This window comes from Olea europaea, unplaced genomic scaffold, assembly GCF_002742605.1.
Source record: "Olea europaea var. sylvestris unplaced genomic scaffold, O_europaea_v1 scaffold1492, whole genome shotgun sequence".
Taxonomy (NCBI): Eukaryota; Viridiplantae; Streptophyta; class Magnoliopsida; order Lamiales; family Oleaceae; genus Olea; species Olea europaea.
Genome location: NW_019232487.1, coordinates 123,566 through 136,959, shown reverse-complemented (window position 1 = coordinate 136,959; position 13,394 = coordinate 123,566). Strand labels below are relative to the sequence as shown.

The window sequence follows — 13,394 nt, the reverse complement described above, 5'->3', positions numbered from 1 at the left end:
TACTAAGCAACCTCTATTCATTTCTCCCTCTTTAAATCTCTCTGCAAAAAGCTCATTTTTTATGTTATTATTTCTTTCTTCTGAAAAACTAAGAGAAAGGGCTGGAAATTAAATGTGGCAGAAACATAGCCACAAATTTTCTTTTAGAGAATCTATCAAATCTCTTGAAACTGATATTCAACATGCCAACAACCTGTAAGTTCTTGAATGTGCTGTTTTTGTTGTTCTTCAATGTCCTTCATGGAATAATCTGTAATTCAATATAGACCTGAAAGTTGTGGATTTCACTGCAAATTGTTGTATCTTGAAAATGATTAGAAGTTGTTGCCTGGATTCTACTGTTGAATAAATACCAAATTGTAGTTGGTTGAACAAAATTAGGTGGTGTAGCTAGGGATGACAATCGGGCTCGTTGGCTCGGCCCGAAAAAGCCCGAGTCGGCCCCGCTCGAGGCTTGGAGGCATCGAGCCAAGGCTCGGGCCGATCCCCATTTCTGGAAGCGGGCTTGAGTTGGGCCAGCCCGTTAAAAAAAAAAAAAAAAAGTAGCAAACCTGCTACCTATTGGCAGCAGTTTAGCTGCCAACAGGCAGCTTTATTTGTTGCCTTAATCGGCAACTTTAAGGCAGTTTAGCTATCTATTTGGTGCTAAGAGAGAAAATAAACAAAATAAAATAAAAAAAAAATCTCAGAAAATCAAGTCGGCTTGGCTCGGCCCAGCCTGGTAAGGCCCGAGCTTTAATTTTTTGGCCCAGCTTTTCTTCGGCTCAGCTCGGGCAAAAAAAAGCTCATCTTAAAAAAGTCTGAGCCGGCTCGATTCGGCTCCACTTGGCTTATTGACATCCCTAGGTGGAGCTGGTGACACTCTTATAAAAGCTATAGTTTAGCTCAAATGGTTAAAGAGAGACAAACTAATTTGTCTTCACATTCCCCTAACATGAATGCCAGATTCTTAAACGCCCAACATGTGCACAAATTTTCATAAGCAACGCGGTAGCAAATGTTAAATTCCCAATATTTAACTACTTTGATAGAATGTTGAACCACGTTGTTTAAAAGGTTAAGCCGTTGAAGAGGGGACAAACATATTTCTTTAAATTGCTTAAAAAGGTATACCTCAAGATGGGATTGTTTAGAAGAAGTTATTGTACTTTGATGAATGTTGAATACTGTTTCCAAATATGAGACCCACTTTTGCCAAATTGAAGACTTAGTTCCTATAATTATCTTGTCCAGTCCTTCATTTAAAGTTATTTGGATCTTGCAGGGTAGCTGCTCTCCCCCGAGATTTATCTGGGGATTGTATTCAGATGAAACTATCTTACAGCCCTTTCTCGCCATTCATGCTATTTTTGATAGAATGGATGAACTGGAGTTGTTTAGATACTTTACCGAGTTTCTTAGGCCTTCTTCACATCCTTGTGTACAGGGTATGTAAGCTTTCAAGATTTAAATTTTCCATTTTTACTTTAGTCTTTTATTTATAATTCTAAGTTAATTTTAGCCGCCGTTTGACAAAGCTTTTTGGGATTACAAGTCGGTAGATCTTATGAAATGTGTGACTAAAAAGTGGATAAAATGTGTGATTTCAATGAAATGTATAGTTAAAAATGAAGTTTGACCAACTTATAATCTTAAAAAGGTTTTATCAAATAGGTTATTTTCGTTTTCTAAGTCGATGCCTTTGTACTCTTAGGTATATGTTGATGGAATGCCGACAGCATCTTCAGAAGAAAGAAAAGCTACTGTTCAAGAATTCTACTGTCTGTATCTTGAAAATTCCATTTTCTAGGTCTTGACTTTAAATTTTTTTGATGCTAAGAGACTTATGGAAACTGTTGCAGCTGTTATATTTCCTTCACTGAAGCAACTTGAAGGCAGTTTAATGGAATTGATGGAGGACAATTTGAAGAAACCTGAAATTTTGATCAGTAAAGGAGAGGAAGAAAATGTAAAGTCTCGAATGGATTTTGAGAGAGAGGATGAATGTGGCATATGCATGGAAATGGGCTCGAAGGCTGTATTGCCAAATTGTGGACACTCAATGTGCATTGGTTGTTTTCACGACTGGTAAGGCCCTTCCTCGTATGCGGACAAGTTCATTTTCTATGGTAACAAATTCTTGTTGAGTGCATCATTGGATTGTGTGGGATATAATCATACAGTATTTCATGGGCGGACCCAAGGGAAGTACTTGACCCCTCAACTTTTGATTTTGACCCTTTTTTTTCTTTTTTTTTTTCTAAATAATGTTTGGTATCGATTGAAATCTAAATTTTAATCTAAATCAAAATCAACAATTAATTTTAATAATATATTTCATGGAATCCTTAACTTTTTTAATTTTTTATCAAAATATACTAAAAATCTGATTTTAACATTCACCAAATAAGGGCAAAATCACAATAAATTTGAATTTTTTCTCTTTTCTCTTGCTCTATCTTACATTCTCCATCACACCTTTTATCAAAACTTTAGCTCTTTTAATTTTTTAAAATTTGTCTATAATTTTTCTGCAAATGTATCTAAACTAATTATATCCAATTTAACGTATATTTAACAAATTGTATTTATTTAATTTAATATTGGTTATATGCTTTTTCTTTCGATAACTTGAATTGATTGTTTGTATTAAATACACTATAATTTTTTTAAACATAAATATGCATTTTCTTATGATGATCAAAATATTAATAAAATAATTGTTCGAAATCAAATGAATGAAAATGATGAGCAAAATATTAATGAAGAAATTTTTTTAAATGTATATCTCCGTTTTTCTCGGATTGAGCATAAATCATTCAAAAATCAAGAATGAAGTATTTGATTTGTATAGAGTTTGATTGTGCCCCCTAACTAAAAATTTCTATGTCCGCCCATCCTAATGCTTTGATTGCTGTACATCTTGTGTACACATAATATAGTTGGAATTCGTACATGTACTAGATCAATCTATTATTTATGGTAAATATAAAATTATTAGGGGATTGTTTTCATGTGTACAAGAGAGGTGAGAGAAAAACTTGTGTTCTATTTTCCGCTAGAGTGAAAACCTATAGCTGCGGGTGAACATAACTCTTGAGGATGACCATGATAAATCTATGTATACTTTTCTCATTTTCTAATATTATGTATTAGAACTTAATCGATAGCATGCATATGTTTTTCTCTCAGGTATCTTCGATCCCAGTCGTGCCCATTCTGTCGAGGAAGCTTAGACAAAGTGAGTTCTGAAGATTTGTGGATTCTAACTGGTAACTGTGACATAGTAGATACTGTCAGTCTTGCGAAAGAAAATTTAAGACGCTTCTACATTTATATTGAGAAGTTGCCACTTGTAGTGTCGGACAACAATTTGCTGATGTACAATTATATGATATGAGTTATAACAAATAATAGTTGTTGATCCCTCGTTGTAACATTGTATGTATATACCGTTAACAGTTAGTCACCCCAAAGCTATATATTTTTAGTAAAATCATTTGATAACTAGTATAAACACAGCCGAACTTGTATTTCATAAATGTGTAAATTTAGTATTAGAATTCCTGGTTTTAACTTATGAGGGACTTCATATATGAATATATGGTTAGAATTTTATAAAACTTTAGATTTCGAGAACCTGAAAACCCATTAGATTTTATTGTTAAGATCCTCTAGTCAAATCACCAATAGAATTATTAAATGCAGAACAGGCCTTGATTCATTGGGAATGATTTTTTATTGCTAGATCTTGAATATTGAAGATCAACTGCTATCTCTTGATTTTGACTTCTTAATCTTTATTCATTGTTTCTAGATTTCAAGTTCAAGATCTTTCTCTTCAATAGATTTTCTCTTGATATTCTTATATTGATGAGATGAGACGAGACATAGAATGGGAATCACATATGAATTATGGATCATAACCCTATTTATTGTTCCATATGTATTTCGGCCCATGATGAAATACAACCATAGAGGAATTGGTCTCTACATATATTTTGGCTCATACGTTCTTGAGATGCCCAAAGCCCATAACTTTAATTCTTTATTAAATCACTTTAAATTGGTTTAACTTTAAGATAGCCTTTAATACACACTTAATTACTTAGGTAGGCTCATTTGACAAATCGAACATTTATACCTCATGAGAGCAAATCTTTGCGTGCAATTCTCATAACGTAAAAGATTAGTTTTCTTCTTAGTTTTTGCTTATGATCAGTTTATTTTTAAGGACAAGGGAAATGAGAAACATATATGCTACACTTGTGATTAACTGATGAAAATACACCAAATAGTCAATTCTTGAACGTCATGTATTAGAAAGTTTACTTATAAATAAACAACTAGATTTTACAATAAATAATTTTTTACCAATAAGAGTTGAGAATTAGTAAGTTATTGATAAGGGTATTTTATACGCTTATCTAGACTTATAAAATTGATATATACCTATAAATTCTGCGAACTTCTACTTAATTTAGTGTAATCACATAGGTAAAATCTAAATTTGAACATACTCAGAGCAAAAAGGAAGCTTTTGACCTCAAGTGGAGTTGTTTTGAAGCAATTAATGATAAACTTGATGACACGTGGTTTATGGGAAGCATGAAGAGTGTTATTGGAGGAAATTCACAAGTTTTGAGAGTGAAATTCGATTTGTTGGAAGTTTGGAGAATGATTTGCACACTTTCAAAGCTTGAGGAGAACCAATCTTGAAAACCTCTTGTGAGTTCTGAGAGCAATATTGAACACTTGGACCAAAAAGGAGCAAAATCGTACAAGAAATTTGAAGTAAGGGCCAAAAAGTATAAGAAGAAAGATGGAGGGCGGATTACCTTTGCTTGGAAACCACAGTCAACCAACGATCACTATAGAGGGTTGTTTTCATAGAGGTGACTGCGGTATGCAAACAATGGTCGACACGCGACCCAGCTGAGTCATAATATTTTTCAACTGTTTCTCAATTAGGGTTACTTTGGTCGATTGTGCACACGATTTACAAAACGATTTAAGCACTATATAAAAACCTACTGTAGGTCAAATGAAAGGAGGGAAGATACAGAAAAGAATATAGAATAAGTGGATAGGGTTTTCAAGACTTTGACATAAAGAAGACGGATTCTTGGAGTAAAACTTTCATCTTTATCTCGATTTTTTTCTCTCAACCCCGTGATGTATTGCAATATATTTTTGTGTTTTTCTTCTTTCATGATGAGAAACTAAATCATTAGTTCTGACAAACAATGTAAACTAGATTTGAACATTTGATTTTAATTATCAAGCTTTGCGTAGTTAATTAATTTATGTATTTATTTTACTTTTTTTAATTCTTAAAGTATTTGAACATTGGTTCATGATTTTTGAATTATAATAAATCGAGACCTGAGTTATAAATTCAGACAATATAGTAAAATTTGATAATTGGATAAAATGTATAGATAAATTTTTGTTATTGTTATGGTTATTAATTGAATTATAGGTAATTTAATGCATTTAGTTGAGATTTAATCATATTCACATAGAACTATAGCTACTTAGCTTAACTAAATAGGATTAATTTGAATTCGAGAAAAGTAAAATGATTTAATTTGTAAATTCGATATAGTACAATTTTAGGAATTGAATTTGAGAGGCGAGATTAAAAGTGATAACTATGGTGAAATCATGAGTCATAATACTTTAACTATCATATTTGGTCATTTAATCAAAGTTTCCACAATCCAAGAAAAACGCTTTTTCTTTAATTGCTTTTAATTTCTTAGTTAATATTAGTTTTAACTAAAAAATTTTGCTTGAAATTTTCTTTTCATGAAGTAAATGGTTACAAGAGACATTAAAAAAACGTTTTATATTCATTTTATTACTCTTTTAATTGATATTGTATATTTTTGATTTTATGCAAATATTTCTAAACATAGGGGCATCTCTCACTCGGCAGATGATATTATGATGGGCCTACTCTTTAGATCCACTGTCACAGGCCCAATGATTGAGAGGCTAAACAAATTACAAGAAGAGAAAAATTCGTAACTAAAATGTTAAGTATTACTCATTTCAAAATTAAAAATAAAGGTTTTAAATTTAAAAAATTAGATATTTATTTAAATTTATTTATGAATTAATTAATTAAGTATATATTTTATTAATTAAATATATTAAGATCGTAGATCTATATAATTTGATCACAAATTAACGATTTAGTTAACATATTATTTTTCGGTTACAAATTTAAATTTTTATATGTCACAAATTATTTTAGATCACAATTCAAAATTTGTTTAAGTCACAATTTTATTCATCGGTCACAAATCAAAGATTTATAAACTATAATTTATTATCGGTCACAAATCACAAATATTAAAAGTCACAACTTATCATACAGTCATGAATTATCAAATTATTGGTTACATATTAACAATATTTGAGGTTACACATTATTTATTGATTACAATTTATCATTTTCATTGGTCACATATTATTTATTAGTCACAGATTAACTAATTTAATGGTCATAGTCAACCAAATATTTTGTGGCCACCACCAACACTTGGGACCACCATCTCACCACTACCTTCAGTAGTACTACCACCATCGTCATTGCTAGAATCACAACCTCTCGACAGTAACACCACCACTTCAAACAATTCAACACATCGTAGAAAAATATTACAACATCGTTGCACCAGATCCACCACTATCTCGAGAGACCCATCACCACCAACATCTCACCATTACGAAACCACTGCCACGACCGCCATCGTCATTGTCCTGCCATTGTAAAAATTTATCACAGTCACCACCAACACTCCAACAACCAAAATCAGTGACTTACTGCCATCAACCACTTGTACCACTATTGCACCGTAACCCATCATCACATTCAATGGCGAATCCAACAGCGAAATTCAACAAGGACGGAATCGCAAAACTTGACCTTGACCTGGACCGTTGACCATCAACAGTCATAATAACCCGATCATTTAAGCAAACTGTACAGTCATTTTAAATTTATTTTAGCAAATTGTACCGATATATTATTTATTTTATTTTATTAAAAATATAAGCAGCAAGAAAAAACTTCGATGCTTCTTTTTTCTGAAACTCTTCTTTTCCTTTCACCAAATTTACAATTGCATTGTCGCCTCACAAAGTTCAATGATATTTCCAATTACCAATTATCCAACTTCATGATGGAAATATATGAACAAAATATTCCATTATTTATCTAATCCTCTTTTGAGTTTTGACTTTTGAGTATCACAGATTCACAAAAAAATTAAAAAAACCAAATTAGTCTCTTTATATGTATCCACCTATTCTCTAAACTTTATTGTAACCTCGGTTTCAAACATCCAAAATCCAAATAATCAAGTCATTTTCACTATTATAGACCCTCGAGTAAGCAAGAAATTAAGTAGCCAATCACTTTTAAGTGGAGGCTCTATTCACAAAACCCAAACCCCGAAACCTTCAAAAGCACCGCAAAATTCAAAACCTGAAATCAACAAAACAATACATTACATTGATAGCATAGATTAGACTATTTAAAGACCAAAAAAAAGAGAGAGTTAAAATCTTGTCTATTAGTTCATTGAAAAAATAAGTGAGGTACCTTATTGAACTTGTTCTCAACCAGTGAACATATCCACAACGCCAGAAATCCGTCTTTCAAGATTCCACAAAACTATACAAAGAGATCCATGAATCAAATATAACCCACAAAAAAGAATCAAATTTTGATACTGTTGGAAAGCCCACGATATCCTCTTCAATTACCACCCAAAATCTCATTATAATTCCAAGGGATTCGATCGAAAAATTGCCTTAAAAGTTGCCCAAAAATTTTGAAAATCTGCCCAAATTTTCATATTTTTTGGGCGACTTTTAAGGCAATTTTTCGGCAACTTTCGACCATCAAAACTATCGAATTTTGATACCATTGAAAAGTCCACAATGTCCTCTTCAATTACCATCCAAAATTTTCCCATAACTCCAAAGGATTCGGTCAGAATAAACCCACAAAATCAGCATCTTGAAAAGGCGAAAATCTGGACAAAGTTCGAGACGCTGACTTTGTGGCTTTATTCCGACCGAATCCTTTGGAGTTATCGGGAAATTGTGGGTGGTAATTGAAGAGGACATTGTGGGCTTTCCAATGGTATCAAAATTAGATAATTTTGATGGTCGAAAGTTGCCGAAAATTTGCCTTAAAAGTCGCCCAAAAAATCTAAAAATCTGGGCAGATTTTCAGAATTTTTGGACTTTTAAGGCAATTTTTCGATCGAATCCCTTGGAGTTATAATGAGATTTTGGGTGGTAATTGAAGAGGACATCCTAGGCTTTCCAACGGTATCAAAATTCGACATTCTTTGTGGTCGGAAGTTGTCGAAAATTTGCCGTAAAAGTAGCCCAATTATTTGAAGAGACGAGTGGTGAATGAGTAATTATATGAAAAGATGAGTGAGCATTCAGTAATATGTGAAAGATGAGTGAGCAAGTAGTAATCAAGTGTAAAGTTCAGTGATTATTGGTTAAATTTACTCTATATATATATATATATATATATATATATATATAGTTAAAATCTTGTCTATTAGTTCATTGAAAAAACAAGTGAGGTACCTTATTGAACTTGTTCTGAACCAGCGAACATATCCACAACGCCAGAAATCCGTCTTTCAAGATTCCACAAAACTATACAGAGAGATCCATGAATCAAATATAACCCACAAAAAAGAATCTTTTCCTCCATGAAAAGGGAAGGAAGGAAAAAAAAATGCTTACAATAACAGGAACAAAACTAGAAAAAGAAAAGGGAAACAAGTCTGCAAAAGTGTTGTTTCATTTATTACATTATTATTGTTTACGAATACTGTGGTCCACAAAAAAAACATAGTACTGTAAAAATAATTAAAATTAACAATAAATAAAAATCAAGTAAAATTAAGCACATACTGGGGCTTTCCCGCCAGATCCACCACGGATTAGCACTTCCCACTTCGCAGGTGCTACGCAGTTGGAATGGAAATCTGGAAATTGAAGGGTTTGCAGCATTTGTTTACACATTACATCTTTGTTGCCAGTTTCAAATTGAGTTTGGGTTGGAGGAAATATTAAATACCATGGATGGACTCAACTTCCACTATTGGGCTAGTGCTTTAAAACCAAAATAGGCCCAATTTAGTCACACTCATCAGATCAGCCCAAAGAAAAAAAAATAAAAATTGAAACTCTTCTTCTCCAATGGTCCCTTTCGTCTCTGTAACTTCGTGTTCCACCCGGCGGTCTCTGCAACATCCAGTCTTCCACCCGACAGTCTTGGTGGCTACTGAAGACTCCGACGGATCCAGCTAGGGCGGCCAGTACTTGGATTCGCCCCTGATCACATTGCAATCACCAAATCCGTCACCATCACCACAATCGTGTAAATCTATTAGGTTCACCGCCATACCACAACTCACCATCGCATCGTAACCGCTAAATGCGCCACCATCACCAGAACCGCTTAGATTCGCTAGATCCACAATCACACCACAACTGCCAGATCACCACCACAACCGCGCATATTGGCCATCATCACACAAACACCACCAAAAAATAAAATCCGAGTGGTTGTGGTATATTAATTATATTTAATAATATTATTAGTATTAATATATTTAATTGTGATTTGGATTAATATATGATTTTTGTATAGATAAACTCTGGATTTGATTTTCTAAATTGGATCTTCAAAAGATATGGATGGATGTAATTTCATCTTCCAAGAATTTGGTGCACTTTATACATTAGACCGAACATGATTGAGCAACTATGAATTAGGTTACATTCCAAAAAATTTAAGGTGAAATACATGAATACTTTACCGTAATTATGTTCGATTTGTTGCTAAAAACTTAACAATTACAACTAGCCATGCTAATTTACATCTACCTCACGACCACCGAACCCATAAAACTTAATGCCTAACCAAAAAAAAAAAAAAAAAATTCTTATTCCCTTAATCAGTCCTTAGAAATTATTACAGAGCATACAACCTAGTTAATATAAGTTCTAAAGCAATTGGTTGAAAAGAATGAATAAGTAGTAATTAAAAAAAAAAGCATTAGAGTAGAGAGCATAAGAAGATTAAGGTGAAATTCTCTACTTTTTCTTAAATAATTAAAAAGGAATACTCCACTTGGCAGAAGTTATATGGAGTTCATCCTCTGAATATATTAAGAGCCAATCATTCTCAATTATCTCTTTGTGCAAATTCTGCCCTTTAACAAAAGAAGTTTTCAGTGGGCCCATTTTTGAGCCATTAAGTTCCTTTTCAAGAGCCCATCCCTACCCCCAACCTCCAAAAACCCTGCCTTTAAACCCTACCCTACCTTGTTGTTCCAAAGTTGGAACCTCATCTCGACTATGTGTGTCTAAAAAAATGTTAATCAATCTGTATTATTGTATATGTTTAGGAACTTGACAGAATTATAGAGGAAAAATATAGTTTTATGAATTTTCTAATTAGCGAGCTTTTGCATAATTTCTTAGTCGAATTTGTTTTCTATTACTACTCACTAATAAAATAGATATACGTTTAATACACCGATGTCTAACATAAAAACATCGGATAAGAATTTATCAATTTTTATGTTTAATATTTACGAATAAGTCTTTGCTGTTTTGTGTACTTTATTTGTCAGCTTGAAACGTGTCTAACATTTTCTTTTGGTGCAGCAAAAGATCGAACTGATAATAGAACTCGTGTAAAAAGTTTAAATAAGCACAAAATTAACAAAAGTGCTTTCTCGAAAAAAATAATACACATTAATGGAACAACATGATAAAGTGGAAGTGTTCATCCACTTTCGAAGTTCGAGTAAAAGTTGTACTTTAGGTTAGATTTGTGTCAAAATGTCGTCGTACAACATGGACGAACAATTCCACTTTGTTATGTTGCTCCATTAATGTGTATTATCTTTTTCTGGAAAGCACTTTTAATTTGTTAATTTTACGCTTATTTAATCTTTTTACGTGAGTCTTATTATCAGTTCGACCTTTTGCTACGCCAAAAGAAAATGTTAGACACAAACATTCAAGCTTACAAATAAAGTATACAAAAAGCAAAAACTTATTCTTAAATATTAGACCTAAAAATTGATAAATTCTTATCCCATATTTTTCTTCTGTAATTCTATTCTGTATATTAAACATACTTGGCAGAATTATAAGCTCAAGCTCAAAATTAACAAAATTGCTTTCTAGAAAAAGATAATACACATTAATGGAGCAACATAATAAAGTGGAATTGTTCATCCACATTGTACGAAGACATTTTGACACAATACTTTGTCTAAACTTTAAAAAAAAAAAAAAAAAAATTAATTAAAAGATATACTTGTAAAAAAATGCAAGTTTTAAATATATATATTTTTTAAATGATAGTACTGTAAGAGTTACCAATCCTTTTTTTTTTTTTAAATTATTATTTTTTCTATTTGAAATGTGAGAATGAAAGTAAATTATTCAAACATATTTGAACATTTGAGAATAAAAGATTTCAGTTTTTAAATCTCAACCAAACATTATATTAATTCTTTGCAACCATGTTTTGGGTTACGATCATGTCTCCCTTCTTAAGTTCTGTAATAAAATCGTGATACTTTAAATATACATCTTGAATAGATAAATAAACATTATATTAATTACATATTCCTATTGAGCCCCCATTTGTTTCTCATTATTTTTCCATCAAAATGAAAAATATGACTGTTATCCATCACATCAAACCACTATATTTGACTTTATATATCTTGTACGGCATCTGTAATAGTTATATTTTTCATTCTCATTTTTTACATTAATGTGTACCAAATGGGGTCTGAATGCATAAAAACACAAGCAAGAGCAAATTGAGTAAAAAAAAGTTGTAGTTTTATTGAAGAATCTTGCTGTAACTCCATTCAAGTTGGAGAAAAAAAAATGTTTATTGGGGTGAAGCGTGAGTAACACGCTTCAACAACATGGAGACAACAATGCTAGAGACACAATGTCCCATGTTAATTCCCATATTAAAGCTTTTGCCTTAAGCATTTTGTAAAGTTTATCTTAATGTGGTGTTTTATAATGGAATTCTTCATACAATTAGCACTAAACATTTGGAAGGTGGGCCCAACCTACCAAGTACACTAGCATAAGGTGCTTTGAAAAAATAATGAAGAATAGTTTTATATTATGTGAATGATTGGGTATCCACCCAATTAATTATTTTGCTTAGTTCTAATTAGGGTTCCTAACTATTGTTTTGTAGGTTTTTGGGAGTTTCTTGAAAATATGGGGTTGGCCAAAAGTGCTCAAGAACAAGGTTCCCCATGGCCAATTGTGTCTCAACTATTTGTTTTGGAAGAGCATGTTTGGTTATACTTAAGTTTACTTATAAGTAAACAAATATTTGAAAAATAAGTTACTTAAATATGTTAGAAGCTTTTAATTTCTAGACTTAACAACATGCTCTTTGAGGAAACATCTTTTATTATATTTTTCGAAGGGTAAATATGATAAAATAGTGCTATAGAAAATAGCGTTAAGGGAGAGAATAATACGTCTTTTCGAATCTCAAATAAGTACTTTTTAATAATTGTCAATATACTTTCTAACCACGTTGAAAATTCGTCCTAAAAACATTCCATGTACGAAAGTATAAATAGTGATACGTTTAGAATAACATATAAATTCTACAGGACATATGCTTGTCTTTTCGTAGGGAATTATATTTTGTTCATATCCAATAATTTTGGATCTTTTTTTCTTATGCTATACACTAGTGTAAGGTGATTCAATGATTTGATAACATTAAAAATGTTTATTGATGATTGGGAATAATTTCCATATTATTTATATTTATATACATTCATCTAGTCATGTTTATTATTTATAAATTGTTTGGACATTCTTGAAAATATAGGTGAAAGATTTTTATATTTAGACCTCATCATGTGGAATTAATCAATAACAAGCAACAAGTAATTTAATTATTGTTTCTAGGTGATTAAGTAATTAATTTAATTTAATCAATCATAAGCGTCAATCAAATAAATATTCAGATCAAAGCAATAAAATAAATAACACTAGGAATTGATCACGGAAGAAGATTCCTACTCAAGATAAAAAAAACCTTTGGGCAAACTTCCCAGTAAACGATCCACTCGATAAGTTAACGTATAATTAGTTTATACACTAATAAACCTTAGCTGACTCTAACCTTCTAACTTGTCAATCATCAAAGAATTCCTTTGGTTGTGCACACCCACACTTCCTAGAACTTTGAGCCACTTTTTCCTTCATTGAATCACAAGAATGAACCTCGTTCTTCAACGCCAAAACTCTAAGCAATTCTTCTCCATACTTCAAAACTCTGAAGATTTATAGGT

At 31.8% G+C, this 13,394-nt stretch overlaps 1 protein-coding gene across 1 annotated transcript; it reads left to right on the top strand.

Moving 5' to 3' along the window:
• LOC111376341 (RING-H2 finger protein ATL47-like) lies at positions 1–3,559 on the top strand. The gene is made up of 5 exons (XM_022999293.1): positions 1–195; positions 1,265–1,427; positions 1,694–1,760; positions 1,842–2,067; positions 3,172–3,559. Exons 1-5 carry the CDS (start codon positions 113–115, stop codon positions 3,377–3,379), a joined length of 747 nt encoding a protein of 248 aa, XP_022855061.1. The 5' UTR covers positions 1–112; the 3' UTR covers positions 3,380–3,559.
• The last annotated feature ends 9,835 nt before the right edge of the window (positions 3,560–13,394 follow it).